Source organism: Sminthopsis crassicaudata, chromosome 1, assembly GCF_048593235.1.
Source record: "Sminthopsis crassicaudata isolate SCR6 chromosome 1, ASM4859323v1, whole genome shotgun sequence".
Lineage (NCBI taxonomy): Eukaryota > Metazoa > Chordata > Mammalia > Dasyuromorphia > Dasyuridae > Sminthopsis > Sminthopsis crassicaudata.
In genome coordinates, this window is record NC_133617.1 from 547,620,195 (window position 1) to 547,647,765 (window position 27,571).

The 27,571-nt window shown below is 32.4% G+C and overlaps 1 protein-coding gene across 1 annotated transcript in view; it reads right to left on the reverse strand.

The window, feature by feature from the left end:
• Positions 1-27,571, reverse strand: part of CAMK4 (calcium/calmodulin dependent protein kinase IV) — a 182,811-nt gene that overhangs the window by 61,028 nt on the left and 94,212 nt on the right. The window contains exon 7 of the mRNA XM_074282001.1: positions 8,210-8,282. Within this exon, the coding sequence (XP_074138102.1) occupies positions 8,210-8,282 (73 nt within the window). The remainder of the gene's footprint in view (positions 1-8,209; positions 8,283-27,571) is intronic.

Sequence of the window (27,571 nt, forward strand, 5' to 3'; positions counted from 1 at the left end):
TATACCTATTCATAGGTACGCACACACACACACATATATACTATATACATACATTGTATACAAAATATTTTATTATATACATATATTCACAATATGAATAAATAGATAAATTGATCGATCGATCTGAGGGCATAATGAAAATAGTGTCAGACCTAGAATTAGGAAGATCTGAGTTCAAATTCATGCTTATTACTAGCAATGTGGCCTGGTCAAGATATATAATGTGTATAACCCAGCTTCCTCATCTGTAAAATGATATAGAGAAGGAAATAACAAGCCATTCCAGTATTTCTGCCAAGAAAACCCCAAATGAGATCATGAAGAGTCAGACTTGACTGAAATGACTGAACAATACACACATAAACATGCATGTGTGCATGTATTCATACATGTACACAAACATATATACTTCATAGCTGATTTACATACACTATACACTTAATTAAACATGCGCACACATACATGTACATATACATACATATATGTATACATATAAGTATAGGTGTCTCTGATATTTTTGCCAACAGAATGTAAGCTTCCTCAGAGAAGGAATTGTTTCATTTTTGTATTCCCAAAGACTAGACTAGTACCTGGCATATATGTACTCCTAATTGATGCAATGATCTTTAGGAAGAGATTTTTTAGGAACTGTTGCAAGCTACATATTGGAATACAATATAAAATCAACTTAAATATTCAGAGTAAGACTCAGCAAAAAGGGCTAACACTATTATTGTAGAGGTCCTGCACAGATTCTCCTTGAATATAAGTCATTTCAATTTTAAGGCATTAATTTTTTAAGCCTACATTTGAATTAAGTAAAACAAAAGTAAATATTCTTTTCTATGACTTAAAAGCTGCAGACTAGGCAGGGTTATATTTCTAAGATAGCACAAAATAAAATTTAATTCCTCTAATTCAGGAAATGCTCCAATATTCTATAAGCTAAGTATTAATGTATATAAATGAAAGAAATCTCAAAATTTCTTCCTATGTCCAATATTGAAGTAATCATATAGAACTAGTTAGCTGGAGATTGACCTCAATAATTCTTTCCCATCCCTAATGAGTGGGGGAAAAGAAATTTGCTTACCTTCAAAAAACTAGCTTTTGATATCATTCCTATCTGAAAAAGACTAGGCATTCGATGACTTTTTTCTATCTGAGGAAGCAACTCATGATCCACAGCAGTCTCTTCCATGAAAACAACATATGGATTTCTAAAGATGTCAGCACTCAATTACAGATGAATCCAGAAGTAACCTTTGAAAGTCTACTATTAAATTTTCAGCGAAGTCTCAGAAATTCTCAATCTCTACAGAATTGTGTTTGATTTATGGTTTTGTTGATTGATAGACTTAGGAAAGTTTGAAAAAGGCAGATGAGACTTAAAAATGTGTTTATACATTACTCCACCCACCAGTACATACATGTGTTATTCTGTAAATACCCTAAGCTCAGCAAGAGCTCAGTAGAAGGTTCAGGAAATAAAATCATCATCAGATCACAGACTTGGTGAATGCATTGTGGAGGACATTATATGAATGCTGTTCCTTGTCTTTTTAGCAATTTTCAATGTACAACTTAATACTGACAGAAAGGCTGCAAATGCTATGCAATCATTAAATCTTAGCCCTGGTCAGACCATAGAGTTCCTCTAATTTAACTTTCTATCTTAACCATGAGTTTTTGTATGATATTCACGGCAATGACAATTTAACCTCTACTTAAATACTTCCATGTAACAGCTATAATTTAAAAATTCTTTCTCTTATTGAACTTAAATTTGCCTTCATTGTAATTTTAAGGAATTCTTGAATATATTGGGAAAGAGGAATGGAGCAAGGGACTAGAATGTTTGGAAAGCACATTAAAACTTATTCATTGAGCAATATCCCACAAAAATCTAATAATGAAGAACAAACCTCCAAGAAACTGTATCTGTTCATATTTATTCATGTTTATATATGTTCATATTTATAATGCCCCCTTAGGGCTTATTCACCCACTTGTAAAACTACTCTCCAGAGAGGGGACTATAACTAATTTCAGGGTTATGGGGAGTGGCTGTGTGGGTGGCCATCCTCTCAATCATTAACTCATAATCCCCCACTAGTCTGATTCCCTTTAATAATCAGACATTAGATCAGTTAGATATTTAACAAAGGCATTTATTCAAATGATTATAGTAAGAGCAATAATTACAAATAATTTCCTTCTGCATCAGAAGCACATTTCCCATATATAGATCAAAAATCTACAAGGAAAAATAGTGAGCAAGAATATAAAGTACAATGATAATATAGAACACATACAGAAAATGTATGTAGTCATGGTAATTCATAACTATACAAGGTTTTGATTATCTTTTTTCAAAGTCTTCATAAATTCCAAAGAAGTGGTTCTGCTATTGAGTTTCGGCTGCTAGGCAATTTTATCATGATACTCTGCCAATGGACAGCAACCTGGGCAGGGCACTCTACTACCAGCCTCTTCTCAGGATACAGAGTGTCTGCTTGAGAGATCAATCTATTGGTCACCTAGGATCATTCTTTAATGGGCAGCTAAAGACTTTTTTAAACCTTCAGCACTGAGCTAAGGGTACTGTACTTTCTACATCTAGAATGTTACTATGATCCTTTTAATTGGAGTGTTACAAAAACTCATCTAGAGCAGTAACTCTTGAGGAAAAGCTTCTTTACTGTGATTCACTCAGAACCTCATCTCTAAGATTGTTAGTCACCTCAAGGCAGAAGATAGAAGACTCACCTCTCCTTTTCAACATATTCTTCCTGCTCAAAAGCTCCTACCCTTTTTTAATAATTCCTTGTTCCTTTCAGTCTTTTTCACATCCAATATTGCTTTGGGAATCTTATGTAAGGAAGAGGCTAAAGACAAGTGTATTACTTCAGTTTATGTCCTGTAGTTGTTGTCATCACCTTTTTGATTTTTTCATACACAATTAAGATATCCAATCCTTCCATTCTTTCTACAGTGGGGAATTCTTATTTTGTATATGGAAACTTTCCCCCTTATCTTTCAAAATTTTTCTCTTATAGTCAGTTCAGACAGTTAGCTTTTGCTGAAGTCTTATGTGTGAGATGTCTCACCTATCTTTAAATATATAATATATGAATTTATATTTATCTGTATCAAGACACATATCTTTTAAGATATGAGTTAGAAACCTCATATACTTTCATTCTCCATGTATTATCGGTATCCTAGGAAGCAGAAGAAAGATGACCATATATGAAGAACTTCAGTGGATATTTAATTCATTTAAACATTACATTTAATTAATTGAATAAATGGAATTGATTTAAATACATTTAAATTTTTATTTAATTTAAATGTTTATTAAGTATTTAATATGTATAAGGCATTATACTAGGGAGTGATACAAAGTGGTGATACTAGTGGTATAATGACCAAAATAAAACAGTCCCTTCCTCCAGAGACCTTACAATCTGTCAGGAATATACAACATGTACTTATAAATATATTCAAGGGAATATGAAAAGGAAGAATAATAGCTATATGGATTAGGGAAGATGAAATATCATATCATAGAAGAAGTGATATTTTCATTAACCCCTGAAAAGATGCAAAAGACTGTTAGAAGTAAAGTTGAAAGCAGCACATTCCTCATCCCATTCAAGCATGTGAGATGGAAAATCACAAAGAAAAAATGAAGCATAGAGCCTTAAATCCAAAGATGAATTTGTGTTTTATCAGAAAGATACCAGGGACACAATGAGGATTTTTAATTAGGAAAATAATATGTTTATATCTTTACTTTTAAAAGATTTTGTTGCTTTTAACATTTATTCTTCTCAATAATTGTTAACCAATCAGAGTTGATTGCCATTATCAGAAATATTCACCTTTCCAAGGACATATAGACTGTGAGTTCATTTCCTTAATTTATCTTTGGCATTAGAGAGTGTCACTGCCATATTTTATTGGTAGTATGCTAGCATTATTAATAAAATAATAAACTGACCAGAAATTATATCTCTTGAACTTTTTAAATGTTACACAACTAAAAACAATTGAAGTGATTAATAATTTCAGCAAACTTGCAGGATATAAAGCAAACACACAAATCAACAGCATTCCTATATGATGCCAATAAAAGCAAGGAGAAAAAAAATTCATTTAAAATAGAATAGAAATGGAATAGAATAGAATGTATAGAATATTTGAAATTCTACCAACCAAGCTATATACAAAAATTATGTAAATATGCAACTACAAAACACTGTTTTCAGAAATATAGATAGAACTAAATAGTTGGAAAAATATTAATTATTCATGAGTAAGACAAGTTGATATAATAAAAAAAATACTATCAAAATCAATTTACTTCTTTAATCAACTCACCAAAGAATTACTTTTCAAAACAAACAAACAAAAATTAAATATACATGGTGACCAAAAAAAAAAAAAAAAAAAAAAAAAAAATTCATGGATCTCAAAGGAAATAATGAAAAGAATTGGCAATGAAGGAAGACCCAATAATGTCAAATCTCAGCCTAAATTACTCTTTCCAAGTCTTGTCTCCTTTCCTGGGCCCGGTTAGCTTTTCTGGAGGCCTATCTCTCTCCTTGGTTCCAAGATCTTCTGTTCCCACCTGCCTCTTCTGGCTTCTGAATCTCCCCAATGCCCAGGGGTTTGTGCTTCAGCCTCCAGCCATAACAAAGGTGGAAGATGGAATGAATCTGTCTCAGCCTCTAAGAGCTTCTAGTGCACTTGTCTTTCTGGCCCTGAAAGCTTCTTGCTTATATGCCCCCCACTGAGTATACACCAATCATTATATCACTATCCTAATTGTAAGATTAAATCAATGCTAAACCAGATTTAACCATTGTCTCCTCAATTCCACTTAGTACCTTGTTTTAAGTTCTGGCCCATAACATCTCCTTATAGGATTAAATTAATCAAACTGAACCATGCTAAGTTAGATAACTGCTGTCTCTATCAATTCCACTGATTTAGCACCTTGTTTCAAGTTCTAGACCATAACACATATGAGCCATTCTCTTCATGACTTCTGCTATTTTAAATGATTTTTCTATTGTTGTGATTTCATGTCTTAGAGATATATACCTTGAAAGTTCTGGTTTCTGGCAAATTTTCCATTCTACTTTTTGGTGGGGTTTTCTTTTTTTCTTTTCTTTTCTTTTTCTTTTTTTTTTTTTTTGGCTCATTTCCCTTCACAGTATATTCTTTATTCATTATGGTCTTTTTTTTTTTTTAATTTTATTTTTCCTCTTCTTGAAGCTATAGTGGGGGAGAATTAATTTATTTCCTTGTAATCTAGACTTGTACCTAGACCATCTCTTTTGTACTTTTTGTTTTTCAGTCTTTTCCCTTCTATTCCCTGTTGATTGTCTCAGGTTGTCCTCTTCATCCTTTTTTTCTCTTTTTTTCCCCCCTCTTTTTGCCTTTGGGGCAAAGTTTTTCTTTTTCACTAATTTCTAAGGCTTAGAGCATTCAGCATCTTTGAATTTGAAGTGTAGGTGTACAGCCGGTTTCTTCTCTAAAACATATAAATCTTCAAAGGAAATATAATTAGATTTCTTCTATCCTCTTTCTTGGGTATAAAAGTATCTTGCTTTCCAGCCAATCATCCAAGCTTCAGCTTCTACACTTTTCCCCATTATATACACATTCAGTTGTACTTCAATTCACAGAATTAGATAGATTTGCTAACTTTTGCCTCTTATTTGGTGTGGGTTGTGAATAATGGGTCATTACCTAGCAGAAACTTATCAGAGGTCATCATAACTGAACCCCAAATTTCAATTATGTGAGATTATATTGGGTGCATAGATTGAAAGTAAGAAGACCAAGATCCTTAAATATTTAACTTCTCCAGTGTTATGTAATTGCACTTTTATCTTGTACTGGATTGGTCTTTTTATCTTGTTGATTCAACTGGAATTACTATTGATTATATGCATGTTTCCTTCTTTTGATGCTGTTAGGTTAGAAAATATATGCTGAGAATGAATTCATATCAGCTTGCCAATTATATGACCAAATCATAAAATTTTAATCCTTTTTACTTTGGGGGAATCATAGAGAAAAATTTAGCTTTCCTTATAGGGTTTTTCTGCTAAAATAAAATCAATAATGGCAATTCTGTTATTTTGTTTTCATATTAGATTTTGTTTGCCATCATAGTCAATTTTGCCAGCCACAAAGTTTTGACCTAGGAATTATTTTTCTAAAGATACATAACTGGGACATCAAACAATTCATTTATCATGCTTTGAAGAGTTTTGCACACTCACATCCCTACACACTTTGCAGTATATTCTTGCTTAGTATATTCTTTATAATGGATATTCAATTTTACCCAGAAAGTTTTGTTAAATTTAATTAATTAATTAATTAATTAGAAGTATTACATGGAAGAATATCTATATCTAAGTGATGATTAGATGGGAATTAAGCCACATTGACATTCTGAAAAAGGGGATTTTTGAATTAAATTTCGGAGAAGAGTTAAGTAGAAAAGAGGAGGTAGAGAGGCAACTATTGACAGAAAAAAATATCTCATTTACAATTATGAATGTAGGAATTAAAAAAGGGTTGCGCATAGCAAGTCATTTTATTTGACTGAAGTAGAATCTATATTGTGGAGTAATGAGAAAGGACTTTGCTGAGAGAAGAAATTCTTCAGTGAACATGATAGTGATATGGTATTTAAGACTATTTGGATTAGAACAGGAAGACACAGAAGGTAGGCAACCTTGGATAGGGGGCTATCATGCAGTTATTGAAGTATAAGGTAACCTGAATTAGGTTCATGATTATAAAAAGAAAGGCATTATATAAAAAAATATAAGTCTATAAAAAGTCTATAAAAAAAGATTTGAAACATTTGGGATATAATAAGCAAAGGAAAGAGATAAGTGGAAAACGATCTTGAGGTTACAAGTCTAAGGAATACATGAGGTGATAGTGCTATAGATAATGATGGTGAAATTGGGGTAACTGGGAGGGAACAATAATCACAGTATTTAACATTTTAAGAAAATATTCAGAAATCATATTATGAAAAAAAATATTAAAAACAAGTATGTGGGATTTTCCCATCCACATCTTTCCTATTCATCCCCCCCCCAAAAAAAAAAAAAAACAAACAACTCCTAACAACAGCAAAATAAATGCAAATTTGGCAGGATTTGGCAGGATAGTGCTATAAAACCAACTAAAATTTAGTTAGAATACAGTTTTACTATTCCTATCAGTTCTTTGCACAGATTATGATTTTTCTTTGGTTTCAAAATTGTGGTTTTAGACACTTTTCACATACTTTATGTATGTGATTGTCAGGCCACTGTATGCGATTGTCAGTTCATTTTATACTTGTCAGTCAAGCCTGGTTTCTCAGTACACAGCTAACTTTTAAATTGAGATGACAGTAAATAATAAGGTACACTTTCATTCTGAACACATTTTAGGAATTTTCCTTTTAAGTGCTTATGTTAAGTATTTTCCCTTGGAATCTGTCCTAATTATTTGGAGAATAATTTGTACTAATTTTATATTCAGTAACTGAATCAATCATGTATATTTTACCAGATATCATCCTCCTAAATACATTTGAAAGCTTTTAAATAGTTAAGTCTCACTAACTGTAGTATTACCTTTAATTTTTTTATCCAAATAAGTTTCTCAAGAAGGAATGTTTTACAGCAAACATTTATCAGTATAATTTTTCCCTCTGCTAATTCTTGTCTGGAAATGTTATGCATTCAGAATTATTTCCTTTCAAAAGCTAAAATCACACAGTTTGTACCCATTTTATGTGCTTTTGATCCAATCAGGAGAAAAACAGTTTAAGAGCTCCAGGATATATTTTTATCTTGGTGGTGGTCATAATGACAAAAGCAGATAAAGAAAACAAGAAAACGGTGGGAGGGAGGGATTCAAAAGCTAATGTTGTTTAATTTGGAAACATTTGGCTAATGAAAGAATTTATTTTAATTAAAATTTTTGTCACTAAGGGATATTTGTATCAGTGAAAAAAGAAATCACTAAGAAAATAAAATAGTTTCAGATGATTTCCTATAAAAATCATGCTCTAGTTATGACCACTTTATTATTAAGAATTACTCTTGGAAGGGGAAAGGCTAGTTAGTGATAAGATGAATCTCAATACTTAATTACTTAATCATTACTCAATACTTACAGAAACTGCCTCCAGTATTTGTTTGACTGCCTGTGCTGCATCACGCTCACTGTAATAGCCTTTTTCCACAATTCTAAAAAAAATTAAGGAAATATATGCATTCAGATTGGAAGATGTAGTGTAAGGAACAGTGAACCAAAATATAGTAACATTCAAATAGTTAAGACTGGGTTATCTTTTTCCCTGTGAATTACGGAGTTTAAACACTGAAATGTCTTTAGATCCCCATTTCCTTTGGTAAATAAAAAGGATTTCTTTTGCTTTGTTTTGAACTAGCAACCTGTTACTAAAAACACTTAGTGCCACAAATTTTGCAAATTAAGAAAAACAATTTGCCCTTTATTTTTAAAGTCTTACTTGGGCTTTATATGATATAGATACTATTGTTGTTACTCCTCCTATTAATATATCGATACATCCATGATATCATCAATATGGATAATGGCAAAGATGGCATCCTATCTATGTCCTCTCAACCCATGTGACTCTTGTCTATTTCTTTCAATAAGTCTACAGGCCATCTATCAAATGTACTGAAAAACTTTCTTCTTTTCTTTCTTTCTTTCTCCTCTTCTTCCTCTTCCTCTTTCTTCTTTTTTCTCTTCTTTCTTTTCTTTCTTCTTCCTCTTCCTTCTTCTTTCTTCTTCTTGTTCATTTCCCTGCTACCATTATCGGTAACATTGTTACTACTACTACTGCTGCTACTGCTGCTATTGCTACTATATTGCTACTAATATTACTATTTTGCTACTACTTCCTCAGTATTTCAAGTCTCTTTGATCTGTGCTTGGGGATGTCCAGATTTCCTGATATTATATGAGTACCTATGAAACTACTGCTGCTGCTGCTGCTGCTGCTGCTGCTACTATTACTTCCTCAAATTTCAAGTCTCTTTGAGTTTTCACTGTAGGCATTCCCTTTATCAATGCTGATTGAAACCATTCTACAATTGAGTAAACAGTTCTGAAGAATAACTATGATAAATAAATCTGTCACCCTAAAGCCAACCAATTTTATAATCAACCTTTAACTTAGATAGAATGATCTTTGGGCAACAGACATAAACAAAGAAGGACAAATCCTTAGTGATATAGTAGCTAGTACTAAATAGTATATGAAAAATATATATAGAATGAGCTATCAATATTCACAAAACTAATTCTGAATATCTCTACATATATATTCTATAATACCTAAAATTCAATTATTTCCTTTGCCAATCTAACAACATTTAAAACCTGGATAAAAACCACAAAATAATAAACTATTTCAAAGGGTCAAATGTATAAAATCACATCTTATGTTCTTTCAACTCAGTCAAATTCTGTGATACCTCAAGGTCAAGTTCATCAAAGAAAGAACATACAATGAATTAATTTTTGTAGTTTCTAGAAACCAACTAAACACTTCTGAATCATTTAAAATACCATAAACCATAAACTTTTCCAATTCCTGATAAATTTTCCTAGGGGGATTAATAAAACATGAAATTTAAATAATTATGCTGTACATTCCTTATAAATTAGAAAACTGAAGAAACAAAATGTCAGGAAAAGGAAAAAGTAGTGAAGATTTATTAAGTTAGAATGATCTAAGCAATTCAACAACTAGGATACTGAGTGGAAGAACATTTTGCTCAAATTTAATATATATTATAATGATTTCTTTTGCTTTTACATTATAGTTATTTCACCATCCCCATTGAATCCTCTCTGTGGAAAAGGAAAACAATAAATCAAAAACAACTAATGTCAACAGTACTCTGTCCTCATAGCCTCATAACTTGTTCCCTTGAGGAGTTAATTATGTTTCATTTTCCTTTCTAGAAAATCTTCACTGGGTTTTTTTTTTCCCCATTACTCAAAGTTCAACTTCTTTTTAGTGATCTTTTTATTTACATCGTTGCAATCATCATGTATATTGTTCTCTTTATTCTACTAATTTTGCCTTGCATCAGTTTATATATGTGTGTGTATGTGTGTATAGTTAACATCTGTGTATGTATATATAAACACAATTTATATGTGTCTATATATATGTATATGTATATATATATGCATATATATTATCCCATATTTCTCTGATTTTCTCAGATAATTGGAACACTTTACAACTTAATCAAGAGTACATCAATATGTCTGGTGTTGCAAAGTCTCGGCAAACCATTTTTGTATCTTTTGTTGTCTTTGTTAATTTGCAATGTGTGAAGTAGAATATCTGAGTTTTTTAATATTTCTCTTACTGTGACTGATTTAAAGAACACTTTTATATGATCATTTATATTTTGTAATTATTCTTTTGAAAACTTTCCATATCCTTTGGCCATTTATCTTTTGGGGAATGACATTTGCTGTAGATATAGATAGTATATATATATATATATATATATATATATATATATATAGTATAGATAGTATATATATCTATACTATATATATATATACTCTTGATTAGTATATAGTATATAGATAGTAGGGGTTTGACAATGATTGTTGTTTGAGACTTGCTTCAATTTCCTGTGTATTTCTGTTATCTAACTTTTGTCAATAATATTGAATGTAAATATGTCCCCATTGTTTATTTTCTAATTTTATATTTATTGATTTATTACTGTAAAATAATGAATCTGAATCAATGTAGTCAAAATTATCTATTTTAGATTTGATGATGTCCTCTTGTTCAGTCAAGGATTTTCTCCCTAACCATAATTGTGAAACATACCTGATGTTGCTCTCTAATACTTTTATGGCTTGACATTTTATTGTTGCATGATCCATTTTGATTTTATTATAGTTTGAAGTATAAGTTTAAACCTAGCTTTTGTTAAAGTATTCAATCACTTATTGTCAAAAAAATCACTCTTTTCTCCAATAATTTATCTTCTTGGATTTATCAAACACTGAGTTCTTAGACTCTATTGTTTTAAATTCTTGTTTATCTAGTGGGCTCCAATGCCTACTCTTTTTTTAAACAAGTACAAAATAGATTGTATAATGTAGCTTTATATCTTATGTGACAAAACTTTCATTTTTACTTTTTCTGATTTTGTTTTTACAAAGGAATGTAATTTTTAAAAATCTTCTTATGCTATTTCTCTTGTTATTATATTTCTATACCTACATGAAAATACAATTGAGAAATAATCGTGCAATATGTGATGTATTTTAGATATAAAATGATAATCATGATGGTGATAATAATAGTCCTTGCTTGTCTTCTGTTTTTTTCCTGATTCCACATATATATTTTCATCAAAATCCAAATCCTCTTTGAGAGAGGAGGAGAAGAGAAATGGACAGATAAACAGTGACACACATACACAGAGAATACTGATACTCTAATCACTAATTTCCTTAGAAATTTAAGTTAATTTCTCCTTTTGTGAGATCAGGAATTTTTCATCAGGCTGAAATATTTTGCTCTCAGTGGGAAAATGAGCAAACAACAACAACAAAACAATTCAATCTAGCAATAGCAGAGATGCAGATTCATTTTTCTACCAATTATGCTTCACTTGGATATGAACTTAGTGGGACAAATGCTATGTGTAAATTGTTTGAAATCTGAGCCTAAGGACTGAAGTAGTACAGGGAAATCAATGCCCAGGTGTTTGGGAAGATATTTATATTGCTGTTCTTGTTATATCTTTGAAGTAAATATCCCTTAAAAAGCTAATTTATATTACTTGATTAAGTGGAACTGGACTGTAGATTATTGGCAGCTAACAAAAGATAGAATACATTAGAATGAGACCTTCAGCCAATAACATCAATATCCCTATCCCCTACCTCCACTCCCAGGTCTTCAGAACTCTGGGAGGAAAATAACTGACTTTACTCTAAAACAGTAAATCCAGAGGCTTCCTAAATATGAATCAAAAGTCAGCAAAGGAGATGAAGAAATGGATATACAGATAAGAGTAAAACCTAGAGAGAGTAATGTCACAAAACTCAGGGGGCAAAAGAGTGTATAGGAAGAAAAAGTTTTTATGTTATTGTTGACCTGTTTGTCATTTTGTGATTCCTTGAACCATAGCATGTCAGATCCTTCTATCCTCAACCATATATCTCCTGAAATCTATCAAAAGTTCATATTTGTTGTTTTCATAACACTATCTATCTTGTCCTCTGCCATCCACTTTTCCTTTTGCCTTCAATCCTTTCTAACATCAGGATCTTTTCCAATGAGTCTTCTCTTCCCATTATGTGTTCAGAGTATTTTAGCTTCAGCTTCAATACTTAATTTTCAAATAGCCTGAATTAATTTCTTTAAATATTGACTGAATTGATCTCCTTGCTGTCCAATGTACTCTCAAAAGTCTTGTCTAGACCCACAATTCGAAAACATCAATTCTGCGGTGCTCAGCTTTCCTTATAAGTCCAACTTTCACAGATGTACATTGCCACTGGAAAAACAATACCATGTTAAATGGAGCATATAGTTCCAGGAGGAAGATGATTAGGAAATGACCTACATGTTTAGCAATTAAGAGATTTCTGGACAAACCACTTTCATGTGAATGATAACTTTGGAAGCCAAATTGCAATAGGCTGAGGAATGAGAAGACAGGAAGTGAAGACAGTCAGATAAAGACAGTTTTCCCTAGGAATCTGATTAAGTAAGGGAGAAAGAGAAATTAGAATTTGAGGAGATGGTACTATTCAGTGAAGGTTTTGTTTTCAAGGTTTCGTTTTGCTTTGTTTTTAGGATGGAAAAGACTTTGGCACATTTGAAGGCAGGAGGGAAGGAATCAATAGAAGGCTAGAAGGATGATGGAAGTTATAATCATCAATAGACTGTGGGAGGGGACAAAGATCAAAGTGTACAATGGGACTGAGGTTATATGTAGTCATTATAGTTTTCATTGTAAATGGGCTATGCTGAAATCAGCACTCTATTATACTACTAGATTTTACTCCCCTGACAGTTTAGGAGTACAGCATATTCTTTGCACTTTCAGGAAAACCCAGAGGAAAATTGAGCAATGTGTTGTGCATCATAATAGCATCCTACAGTAAGATATCCTCAATAAAGTGAAATACTCATTTTTAGATAATGTATAATTCTCATGCTAACTCTTTTATTCCCTTTGTCAAAGTTGAAACAAGAAATTGAATTACCCTAGGAAAATTTTGAAAAAATTTCCATCTCTTCTTGCACATAGTTGAAAATTCTATGGCATTGTAACACATAGGACTTCCAAGAAAGCCCGTCTGTCCTGTGATGAATAGGATTTATTTTTTGTGATTAGAAGAATTATCTATTTTAAAAAGCAAGCTAAAAAGCATTTCTCATTTTATTATTCCCATTTCATTTCCCCCTCCCCACTATTCTGCTGAATCCTGGACAATCTTTCCTACTCCTTCCTTCTGTCTTCTTAGTCTTGACTGACAATCTTCATAACATAGGCTTTTCAATATAGTAGTTTTAAGGGGTTAGTTGCAGTGCTTTCATCCTATACTATGGGCAAAGAATTGTAGTTTTGCAGAAATGAAATACTTATGCTTACAATTATAACTTTGAGTTTATACATTCTAGACTGTCTGTGGCTCATACTGTTATCCAATGTTTATCCTAAGAACATCAGAATTTGATTCACATTTAGAGAAAGAAGAAAAGAGAGGGGAGAGAAAGGGAAGGTAGGAAGGAAGGAAGGAAGGAAGGAAGGAAGGAAGGAAGGAAGGAAGGAAGGAAGGAAGGAAGGAAGGAAGGAAGGAAGGAAGGAAGGAAGGAAGGAAGGAAGGAAGGAAGGAAGGAAGGAAGGAAGGAAGGAAGGAAGGAAGGAAGGAAAAGATAGGGAGGGAGAGAGAGTAATTAAAGGGAGGGAGGGAGGGAGAGAAGGAGAGTAAAGGGAGAAGGGAGAGTAAAGGGAGAAAGGAGGAAGGAAAGGAGGGAGGAGGGAAAGAAGGAAGAAGAAATACTCTCAGCCCTACGGGAAATACTAACAGAAAATCACAGAATTTCAGAATTAGTAGGAACTAATGACTTATCAACTACAACCATACCCTGGCTGAATGAAAGATAGTTTTTATTTCCCCTAATTTGCCTTACCCAAGTTTATATTTCAAAGACCCATTCACAATAAAGTGAGAAATTGACAAATGTCTTACTAAAATTTCAGCGATTGTATTTCTACCATTATCACAAACTACTACTCTGGTAATTCCATTTAAAAAAGGAAATGAAGTTAGTTTGGTATGACTTAATCTTTTTTGTTTAAATCATGTGTTTGTGCTAACACATTTATTTTCTCTTTCTTTATTCATTCCAAATTGGATAGAAACAAACAAAAAGATGCTTGTAACAACTATGAAACAGTCAAGTAAAGTATATTCTATGTTAAAATTTAAAATCCAAATTGGAATTGAAATCCAAAAATGTACATCATCTTTGGCAACTTCAGTCTATAACTTCCCTGTTAGAAGAAGGTAACATGTTGATCTTTATTACTTTATAATCATGGTTTGGACATGACTAATTCTTAATAAAGGTCTTTGTGATGATAGATTTAATTTCTAGATGTTCTTTAATTACACATAATAGCCTAGATTTATAGCTAGAAAGGAACTTAGAGACCAGTTGAGTCCAAGTTCCTCATTTTACATGCATGGTCAAGACACTGAGGCTGAGAGGTTAAGTGACTTACCTATTCACATAGCACATAAGTGTCTGAGACAGTGTTTGACTTCAGGTCTTTCTAACTCTTAAACTTAAAACTCTGTATCCTCTAGCTTCATCCTAGCATGTTATACAACTTTTTCAGGAATCAAATTAAATGCAGTAACCTATAGTTTCAGACTCCATTCTCTTTTTCCTTTTTTGAAGTACTCTTGCCAACATTTTCCTTTCCCATTTTTGAGTTACTTCTATTCTTCATGATCCTTCAAAAATCACTGCCTATGGCAGAGCAATCACTTTTTTCAGTTTCTTCAATATCCAAGAACTTAATTAGTTGTGGCCAGGTGAATAACATAAATTTCTTAAGGGAAATTAGGAGTTCTCTTACCTCCTTATTTATCTTGGTAATAACATCTCTAATACAATTTGTTCAGTCCTTTGCAGTCTAAAAATCATTGTTATTGACAGAAAACAAAAATAAGATATTAATTTTGCCTTCTCTTTATCATCAACTAAAAATAACTTAGATTTCTAAAGAGTCAGACATTCCTTCTAACAGGGACCTACCTTCACCTGTTATCTATAATTACTCCTGCTCTGGAGGGCAAGTTCAGATTTGCTGCTTCTTTTGATTGTCCTGTTCCTTATTGCTTCTTATTTGCTATTTGCAGATGCTCAACTTTGAAGCAGATCCTTTGCTTTATTCAGGAGTTCTTTCATTTGCTCTAGGATACTCCAGTACTCTGAGAAAATGCAATGGTCTCTAAACCTCCAATTAGCTATGTCCTTCATCATTTTTAGAATCCCAAGATTAACTTATGCAAAGGGATATTTACTTCAAAGATATAATAAGAAAAATGTATAAATATTTCCCCCTAAATTTCAGGAGAGTAGTCTCCCCTAAACCACCTTGTTATTCATTTGGAGGGAGACAGGAAGAGGGATGGAAGGGGTAAAGAGGAATTAGGCTCACAGCTTAGCTCAGTTCCTACATAGCATTCGTCCCACCAAATTCAAGTCCAAAGCTGGCCATGTTGGCTTCTGCTGGGTAGGCTGCAAACACCAGGTCTGGATTCTGGGATTCCTGGATCCTTGTGGCTTGTACTCCTGGGCAAATCAGACATTCCACTCCCTTGACCTAGAACAGAAAAGAACGAACGAAAAGGCCAAAGACCTAGGCCCATTTCTCAAGATTATATGGCCTAAATGAGGAGGGGAAGCCCTCAGGCCCTCTGCCCACCCTTTGTACATGGTATGATTCTCTCAGATGGGAATGTTATAAAGCCACAAGGGTAATGAATAAGGCTATTTTTTAATATGATGGCCATTCTAGCCATGCAGTGAATGGAAAAAGGATGCTCCCAGTCATTTGATAGGTGGATGCCGAATGTCACTATGCTTTAGTTTCTTATGGCATATCCATGTGAATGATACCTTATTAAGTTGTTTTGGCATGCAGTAAACATCCACATTATTGGAACTACCTTTACTTGGGGGTGCCTCTTCAGTAGTATCTTATCGGGAGAGAATGTGGTTCTCTAAAGGGTCATCATATAAATGCCCAAGACTTCCTCCAGGGATGTGTCTGTATCTCTGTCTATCCCCTCTCCTTATTCTTTCTTTCTGTCACTTTTCTGTCTTTTATGCCTATAAATCTATGTGTACTCCTGCACTCTACCTTTTAAAAGCTAAAAACTAAAATAATATCTCAGGGATACGAACTAGTCCATAATTATCAAGGTGATCCCTCTATGCTGATGACAACATATTGTCAATGGGACAACAAATAAAAAAAAAAAAAAAAAAGTAGTGCACCCCATTCTCAGCTATAGCCCTTCAGAACAGAAGTGGAAGACAGAGTTAGCCACAACTCTATTCAGAATGATAGTGACAATGACATCCAGATTACACAGGAACACAAAAAAAATCTACCCAAGCTATCTAAGTATGCAGGAGGGGGGTTTAAGGATAGAAGAAAACACCAATTAAATGAAAAAGTACTATGAGTTTGAGATATACAAGAAGTAAACACAAAATAAATGTTTAGCTCTATAACAAAGACAAATAGAGCATCAAAGAGAAAAACTGCTTGGCTACAGAGACTAAAAGAAATAAAGGAAGAGAAAATAAATCAAATTAGAATTCTAGAGCAAATGAATGGAAAGAAGATGAACAGTTTTGAGCCAAAGATGGAAACCATATGTAAGTAATAGATTCCCTGAAAAACAGGATCAAGCAATCAAAATTCAATGATGCCATCAGATAATAATAATAGAAAAAAAATCAAATGTTGAAAAATGAGAAAAATTAAATTAAAACAATTGATCTAGAAAACAGCTTGAGGAAACACAAGTTTAAACTATCATTTCCCCTGAAAAACATGACCAAATTAAAAAAAAAACTAGATATTTCAAGAAATACAAAATAAAAATGAAAAGAATACACTTGAAAGAAATCTAATATTAAAAGTGCTAAAATCCAGATCTTCCAAGTCAAAAGAAAAAATAGCCATAAGTCAGAAAAAAAATGAGTTTGAATACCAAAAAATCACAGTCAGAATCACTCACCCACTGAGAAAGAAATGGTGGACTAATATGCAGAATGAAATATACATTTTTGGAACTAGCCAACGTAGTAATTTGCTTTATTTGGCTAGGCATATATGATATATAGATTCTGTTTTATTTCTTTCCCTCTTATTGTAGAAGGTAATAAAAATGAAAAAAAACTAAATGTTTATAACTGAAAAAATTAATTTTCATAAGTGAATATGACTGTTAAGAAGTCTTTCATAAAATGAAATGGGTAGCAAAATAGATCAGAAATACATGACATTGTTTATAAAAATCATAAGTGAAGCAAAAATTTATACAGACTTAAAATGAAGATCCAATACTGCAAAATGTATTGTGCTTCAAATAAATTCAAAAAAGTGAAGTATTCATGATCTCAATAGATTAAAAATAAAAAGACATAAAAAAAGAATCAAGGAAGATATGTTACACTTAAAGGCATGATAGACAACAGTATGAATTAAATATGTATGAAGTAAAGGACATAGTACTGGAGAAAAAACAGTACTATTACAAGAAGAAATAGGCAGAAAGATTATTAATGCCTGTGCTCTTTTTTATAAGCTAACCTTACAGAAAGATAAATAAGAAAGAATTTAAGGATCTGAATAAAGCACATCTAGGATGGCATGGGTGATTTGCTACTACTCGATATACTCTTCAACATTTTCCTTGTTCTTTGGCCCTGGGTCATCTAAAATTCAACCAGGATAGTTAGAAATTGAGATGGATGTCACCAGTGGTAGTGTCCTTTCTCCCTCCCTTCTTATTTTAATTCCCCTTTTGTCCTGCCTGTTGTCTCTGGTCTGAAAAGAAACCATACAGACTAATTGTTTATAAGTCTTGAATGGTATTGAAAAGCACAAACATTACTTTTTCCTAATGAGATGAAGAAGCACCAATCTTATTACTTTCCCTACTACTGCCTCCTAAAATTCTCCAAGACTAATCTAGCCTCTAGACAACTGGCATTTACTGATATAATCCAAGAACCCTTAAGCCTTGTAATTTGCCATGCTGGAGAACCCTTGGAAGACTGGAATGATTTGCCCATTTCCTTTTCCAGCTCATTTTATATATGATGACATGGAGACAAACAAGGTTAAATGACTCGGCCAATGTCAAACTGCTAGTAAATATCTGAGGCTGGGTTTAAACTCAGGTCTTCCTGACCCCAGGTTTGGTATTCTATCCACTAGCTCCTGGGGTTTTGTGTGTGTGTGTGTGTGTGTGTGTGTGTGTGTGTGTGTGTGTGTGTGTGTCTGTGTGTGTGTGTGTGTGTGTGTGTGTGTGTGTGAGATAGAGTCAATGAAAGAATTTTTTGTTTTATTATACATGTTACAAAGGATTATTGGCTCCAAAGGAGAATCAAGTGTCTCAAAGGAAAGATAAATTTCTTAAATTTAAATTCTTAAAAATAAATTTCTTAATTTTTAAAAAAGTAAGCTAAAATTTTATCTTAAAAAGAAATGCAAATAAGAGAAAGAAAACAATAGGTCAGTGCAAAAAATATTGAATAAAATATTAATTAAGAGGCTATGGCATCATATTAAATGACCAAGTTGGATATACTCCAGGAATATTGGATTATTTCAATAATAGTTAAATTATAAATAATAGAACACATTAGTGACAAAAATTAAAATCACATAATTATATGATAGGAAAAGTTTTTTCCCTTATAAATAGCTATCCCTTTACATTAAAAACTTTGAGAAATTTAGGAGTAAATGAAGCATTCCTTAATAAGATTTATAATTAGTAAAAAGCAAGAGACAATATTTTCTTCAATAGAATAACACTAGAAGACTTTCCAGTACCATAAATGGTAAAATCTAAGCTATCCACTGCCACCACAAATATTTTATAGAGTTCTAGATATACTAAATATAGAAATGATTTTTAAAAAGAGAGAAATTAAGGAAATAAGCAACAGCAAGAAACAAATAATCTCTTTTTGGATATGATAGCTGAATCTTTAGAGTTCTCTAAGTAAACCAAGTTAATTGACATAATTAACAATTTCAATAAAGTTTAAATATATGAAGTAGCCTTCCAAATCATCAGCCTTTCTGACATTATCCCTTGCTCTCCTAATTTGCTTATAGTATCGCCCTTTATATTTAAATTTTGAGTCCATTTCAAACTTATCTTGATGTAGGGTGTGAGATGTTGGTCTGTTATTAATTAAATATTATTAAATATAGCAGAATATTAAGTGTCATTTTAAGAAGGGACAGAAAAATACTTTTGAAATAACTATTGAATATATAAAAACTGGGAATTTATCTACCATGACACTCAGAAATTTTGGAAATGCAACTATAAAGCACTATATAGAAATAAACAGACTCTAATTAAATAGATATTAATTACTTGTGGTTGTGCTATGCCATTACAATAAAAATAGTAACACTGCCTAAAGTATTCTTCAAATTCAATGTCATACCAATTAAATTAGCAAAGGGTTACTTGTAGAACCAAGAAAAGTGAATATGGAAAATTTTGAGGAAAGTAACAGAAAAGGTGAGGAAGGAAGAGGAACTTAGGATAACAAGGCTCAAGTTAAATTACAAAAAAAATAATCATTATCAAAAACTATTTGGTAGTAACTTAAAAATGGAAATATTTATCAGTACAATATATTTGGTACACAATATTCAAAATATCCATACAATATCTAATAGAGCATAATGTTTGGTAATAACTGACAGAATATAATACATTATTACAAATAAAGAAACAAATGAATGAATAAACAAACTTCAGCAAAAGTTAAAAAAAAAAAAAAAGTACTGAGGATTAGTGATCATCATCCCAGAAAAAGCAAAAGCAAAAATAAACCTAATTAAAAAGAGATAATCAGGGAAATTCCATCCAATTTAAGGATACCATGAACAATGCATATGTATAGATATACCAAATGGGATACCAGTCAAATTTGCTGTATCTCCTAAATTTTTTCACGCTGAATTTTCTTCCAGATTCCTATCTAATTTAGAAGTGCATATACTCTTAGCAACAATTCATCATTTACCAAATATCTCTAGCCTCCTTTCCCACAGACTTTTAAACTCATTTCCAACATTATTCCTTCACATAGAAATTAAACGGAGTCTTAACTGAAGTGAAAATGAAGATAATGGAAAATACAACTTCAAAACTTTAACATGACTATAGGCACTTCCTAAAACAATCTGAAATTTCAATTTGCCAAAACTTATCTCCCATGATTGATTTTCTATCTTTTTTTCTAAAGCCCAATATAGTGAAGCATTATAAGCATGTGTTGTATATCAAGACCACATGAGAAGAAGGAATTTTGTCATTGTTCTATGCTTTAATAATAATTGCTTTCAACCTAGTTGCCTACTTGGCAAGTTTATCATCAGAAAGACAGATAGCTATCCCACGGAATGTAGCCAGTGGTTTTTTTCCCCCACATGTTCTTGTGAAAGATCACAATTTTTTTCTGAGGAATCCCACTTAGTAAGTATGAACAAAGAGTATCTGCTACTCAATTCTTCCACGGGTTAATTGGTTTCCTTCTTATTGCCCATTAGAATGCAAATATGATTACCTTCTAAATTTGGATCTTGAGAGAACATTAGAACAAGTCCTTCAAAAACATCATTTGTGCATGGGTAGGCTGAGCTAATGTAATAAAAATGAAAATTCTACTTAAATTTACTTATTCGGTGCCATAGCAATAAAACTGTCAAAAAATTACTTCATAGAGCTAGAAAAAAATAACAAAATTCATCTGGAAGCAGAGAAGGTCAAGAATATCAAGGAAATTCTTTTTTTTTAAATGCAAAGGAAAGTAGCCAAGCTATGGAATAGCTTAGACTCACAAGATACAATAGTCAATAACTTTAATAATCCACTGTTAGATAAACCCAAAGACTTCAGGTCCTGGGATAAGAATTCACTAGCTGACAAAAATTTCTGGGAAAGTTGGAAAATAGTATGAACCAACATATCACATTCTATATCAAGATAATATTGAAATAGATTCATAATTCAAACATAAAGGGTGATTCTATAAGCAAATTAGGAGACTAAGGGATAAACTACCTATCAGATCTTTGGAGAAGGAAGGAATATATAGCCAAAGAAGAATTAGAGAACATTGTGAAATACAAAATGGATAATTTTTGATTACATTAAATTAAAAGGGTTTTTGCATAAAACCAATGCAACCAAAATTGGAAAAGAAGCAGAAAGTTGGAAAATAATTTTTATATCCAATATTTCTGAAAAAAGCCTTTTTTCTAAATATATAGAAAATTGAGTCAAATTTATAAGAATTCAAGTCATTACCCACTTGATAAGTGATCAAAGAATATGAACAATTTTCAGATGAGGAAATTAAAGCCGTTTATGTTCATATAAAATGCTCTAAATCATTGATAAGATATTATTAATTATTGATTAGATAAATGCAAATTAAGACAACTCTGAAGTGCCACATCACACTTATCAGATTGACTAAGATAATAAGAAAAGATAGTGATAAATGTTTGAGGAGATATGGGAAAACCAGAACACCAATGCATTGTTAGTGGAGTTGTGAAATAACTCTGCCCAAAGGGCTATCAAACTATGTATATCCTGTGATCCAGAATTGTTTCTATTTGGGTAAAGTATACCAAAGAGATCATAAGAGGGGAAAGAACGCATATATTTTAACATTATATATTTTTTAAAAAATTGTAGCAGTTCTTTTTGTAGTGGCAAGGAATTGGAAACTGAGTAGGTGTCTATTGGGACATAACTCAGTAAGTTATGGTAATATGAAACTAATAGAATATTATTGTCCTAATAGAAATGATGGACAGACTGATTTCAAAAAAGCCTGAAAAGAATTATATAAATTGATTCTGAGTGAAGTGAGCAGAACCAAAAGAACAATATACACAGTAATAGCAAAACTATTTGATGGTCAACTATGATAGAATTAACTCTTCTCAGCAATAGGAAGATCCAAGACAGTTCCAACACACTTGATATGAAAAATGTCATGTGTATCCAGAGAAAGAGCTGTAGAGACTGGATGTGATTTTTTTTGGCTTTTTTTCTTGTAGGCTTTTTTTTTTCCTTTTGGCCTGATTTTTCTTGCACAACATGACAAATACAGAAATATATTTAAAAGAATTGTACATGTATAACCTATATCAGATTACTTGTTTTCTTGAGGAGGAGCAGAGAGAAGGAGAAAAAATTGGAACACAAAATCTTACAAAAATGAAAACTGAAAACTACATACACATATTTTGAAAAATAAAATACTATTGAGAAAAAAGAATAAATGATCCAATCAAGAAGAAAAGTATCCATGTAGGTAAAAAGATATAAAGCAGTGCATCTTTATTAAAAAATGTTGATGTGTTGCTTGGTATATTATAGAATCATAGAACTGAAAAATTGAAAGAGTGGTCACTTAGTCTAATTCGTATCCAGAAACCATTTCCAATATTACACCCAACTTGTTAGAATCTGGTTTCTGCCTGATTCCACCAAGAAAGAAAGCCCATTCCACTTTTGGACAGATTTCATTGTTAGAAAGTTTTCTCTTACACCAAGCCCAAATGTGCCTGAGAAAATAAACAAAAGATTCTACTCAATCCCTAGTCTATAGGATAATCTTTTAAATATTAAAGATAGTTATTATATTTGCTTTTGAATCCATCTCTCCTCCAGATTAACTATGCCCTCTTTGTTCAGTTAATCCTTCTATGATATGGAGTGAGATCTTCACTGTCCTATTGCCCTGCTCTGGACAATACAGATTACAGGTGTTCTTTTTAAACTGTAACACTTAGAACTGAACTTCATGATGATGAAGGTAAATACATCTTATCTAATTTCTCTCACTTTACTGTACTTTGTATAGTTAAAAAATAACAGCCCCATTCTTTACATTATAGAAGGCTTCTAATAGAAAATACAAAGAGCTTATGAGGAACTACTACAGTAAGTGTCACAAAACCACTAATTGTTCATTCACCCTCTCAACTTTTCATTGTAGATACTCTCCAAGAGTCTTTCCTTACTATAAGTCTTAGATCTTAGAGTAATACACTCTGACTTTGGTAATTTGTGTATCAGCTTGATGAACCTTATCTTTAAAATATACAATACATTGTAAGACCTCTCCCCAAATCAGATAATTACCAGCATTATTATAACAACTAGCATTTATGTAGAATTTATTCAAGCTATATGAAGTACTTTACAAGGTATTTCCATTTTATAGATGAGGAAACTGAGGAACAGAGGAAGCATTTGAAACCACATTTGGACTCAGATTTTCCTGACTTCAAGCTCAACACTCCATTCACTATGATACCTAAATGTATTCTACTATTGTTTCCTGTCAGAGGATGGGGACATTATGCATGAGGATGATAAGACTTTTAATTGGCTCCTTAACTAAAACTAAGGATACAAGGCATAAAGTAGTAAAAATTTGTCTTCTTCTTTTTGAATTTCAAGTGAGAAGAAAGAAATGCTAGTCTCCAAGTGGGAGACTATGGTTCTTCATATGGCAGTAAACACAATATTGCCATTTCTTTAGGCTCCATTGTATCTATCCTTTCATGATTTTGGTGAATTAATTTTGGAGACAAATGGACCAGGTTCATAGAACCTGTGAACTTCAAAAATTTAGAAGAACTTTAGCAGTCCTGTAACAAGAGTCTATAGCATAATTTTCCAAAAGCTGAACCAGCTGAGTCCTAAGGAGTAACCTAGCCTAGCAGTGGTCCTGCTAGTAAAGTAGGAATTCTTCCATTTAAAACCTCCAGAAGTGAATATGGGGGATAAATATTATTAGTTTTCATTAAGTTTGAATCTGCTTACGTAGACCTGAGGCAATAAAGGTGGATGGACTCTTGGCCTCAGAAGTCTTTGATATGATATACCTTTCGATTCAATTAAATAAACATTTATTAATGGCCTAATATATGCCAGGTACTGTGCTAAGTACTAGGGATACAATTGAGGAAAAAAACAGCCCCTGCCCTCAAGGAGCTTACAATCTAATGGAGGAGGGAGAAGAAAACACACAAAAGGAGGCAGGAAAATGGAAACAGGGAAATATCAAAGAGCATCAGAATGGAAACATCTTGGTCAGTAGAAATTCAAGCAGAACAGCAGATGTAGAGTGGAGTGAGCCAAAAATCCAATTTCAGCCCTGAATAAAGGAAGACTTGGGGAAAAAATTATCATTCCACCTTCTAATCCTTCTTTCAGAGGGGAAACAAAATTGAGGGAAACAATATCAATCAAGTCACTACATTAGTGACTCTTACCTCCTTTTGGAAAAGTCATATTTTAGAGAAATTTATTTTACCCTACATAAGAATAACTAATAGTCTATTATCAATTCATGATTTTTCTAGGTAGATTTACTAAAATAGAAACTGTGTCAAGACTCTGGTGAATTACAAGATATAATACGTTTTATATAGAGAGATAGCTCTGGTAATAGTGAAGCCCTATACGTTCTTACTATTAACACTGAACATCTTAAAGAAAGCACACTTGCTCGTGTCTAGATGTTACCTACTCAGATGTCAGAAAGTAGGATTTTAAACAATTGCCATTATGTATTAATATGATGATGAATGGATAAATCATTCTGAGATATCACGCCTCTATTTGAGAGCTCAAGGAATCCGAACTTCTTTCCTTTATCCCTTATTCAAGTTCTGTTGTTTGTATATCATATAAACAGTCTTAGGAAGTGAGCAAAGACAACATCTTCAAATGGGGACAAAACAATTTGGGTCAGGATTTGGAAAAAAAGTATGGAAAGAACAAAAAACCCTACTCAAGAGAACAGAAATAAGAGGACTCATCTAGGGGAGTAGTTACTAAGGTTCATGTTATTAATATTGCCTTAAACATTTTCACCTGTCTCCTCATACATTTAGAGCAGCACTTCCTGACTTTGAGCCTTGAATCTTTCTTTGTCCTTCCCTGTTTTCCCCAATTTCACCAAAAATCCACCTAAGTCATTCTGACTAAAGCTGTCACTCATGTTAAATGTGTCTGGAAAATCAAGTCCAAACCTTGCCTAATTCCCTTCTTTTAATATGCTGGACTAACCGTTCTTAAGCTACTTCTGGTTATACATAAGGCATAATTTTGTTGGTCATTCAATATATTTATATAATAGTACAAGGAAAATGCTAGGTACTTATGAGTTGATTTATAAACGACTACAAATGGCAACTCCCCAAGATATATGTTCCTCAGAGTAAATATATTCTATTTTAAATATGATGAAATGTATCTGAAAAACATCTTTTAAACTTACTTTCTGCACAAACTTTGTAGCTTAATTTGTTTTAAAAACTAATAAATGAAATCGTTAGATGAAGCTAGTCAAAAAGAAATGGACTAAAAGACTACTGAATGTCTTCCACTACTGTTCCTGAAAGTCCATGATTTTAGAAATATGTAAGAGTCAACATTTTGAGTCCAAAAAGTTTTAATGATTGAACTATGAATTTTTTTTAAATTTAGCCTGAAACCATTCACTAATCAGATTTTGTTTGAATTTTCATAAATTCACATAGCAGCTTAAAGGTTAGAAGTAATTTTTGAGGTTTCAAGTGCAAGCCCCTGGGACTCACTGTAAAGTATATGCTCCAAAAGATGTTATCTAATCTCTCCTTTTATACTTTCAATGGCAAGGAACTCATCATCTTATGATGCAATCTATTTGATATTTGGACAGCTCCAATGTTAGAAAGTTCTTTCTTACCTGTAAATATGTCAAATATCCATGATTTAATTGGTGTGGTTATTCCCTCCACTAATACAGATAACAAGTCCTCTGTGACTTAGTAGATGGTCTTCAAGAGGTGCTGTGGTAAAAAAAACAAATTCACCACCCTTCAGCCAACCTGGTGATAAGCGCCTCTCCAAATTTAGTTAAACTAGTATTCAGCCAGGAGACATATTTAACATCACAGATGCCTGACTTGAGATCTGCTGGGACATGTGGTCCACTGGTCTTTTCTTGAAAGACCCAGGATCATCTCTATGCCATTTTAAGGGGTCAGATTAGGGATTTTCATGGGAAGTATCCTGACAAAATCTAATTCCTTATAAGTTCTATTGATTGGTCCTAAGTCTGTTCTGTAGAGCCACACTGAATAAGTTTAACATGACTTCTTCATATGACAAATCTTGAAATATTTAAAGAAAACTATACTATGACTTTGGGGTCTACTTTTAAGACTCTAAAATACACTATTAAATTGTAAATTCTATAAGGACAGAAACTTTGTCTTAATTGAATCTTGAATCATCCCCCAAATCTAGCTTGATATCCTGCATGAAGTAGATATTTAATAAATTTTTGTTTTGAGGCAGCTAGTTGGTGTAGTGGATAGAGTACCAGCCCTGAAGTCAGGAGGACCTGAGTTCAAATCTGGCCTCAGAGACTTAACACTTCCTAGCCATGTGACCCTGGGCAAGTCACTTAATCCCAACTGCCTTAGCAAATAAATAAATATTTGTTTTATTTAATCATCTGAGCTAAAGATGCTCAGTAAGTTTAACTGCTATTCATATGACATGATTTTGAATTCTTTATGCTCATTATCTCATGAAGTTTTCTTAAATAGTATTAAACAGATAGAAATGGATCTCTGTTGGAGGAATATTGACTTAGAAAATCACAAATAAACATTATTCTGTTGTATTTTTATTTCTTTTGTTGAACATTTCCCAATTACATTTTAGTTGTGTTTGGCTGCACTCAAGTTTTGCAGACATTATGGCTTCACCAGGAGTTTTATCAATGCCCTCCTTACCCTCTCAAGATAATTCTACATAAGATCTGACCAGCAGAGAATAAAATGAATAAATAGATTATATTCTTTGTTTTGCATCCTGTACTTCTATGTAGCTTATGCATTAAATTAAATCATACTGCTGACTCCTACTGAATTTATAGTAAACTAAAATCCCTTTGTCTATTTTCAAACAAGCTGCTATTAAGCAATAGTTTCATGAGCTTATACTTAAGTATAGGATCTTGCACTTAACTTTATTAAATATCATCTTATTGTATTAACACCCTAATTCCAGCCTATTGAGATATTTTTGGACTCTAACTTTTTCATATAGCCTTTAGCATTCCCTCCTGCCA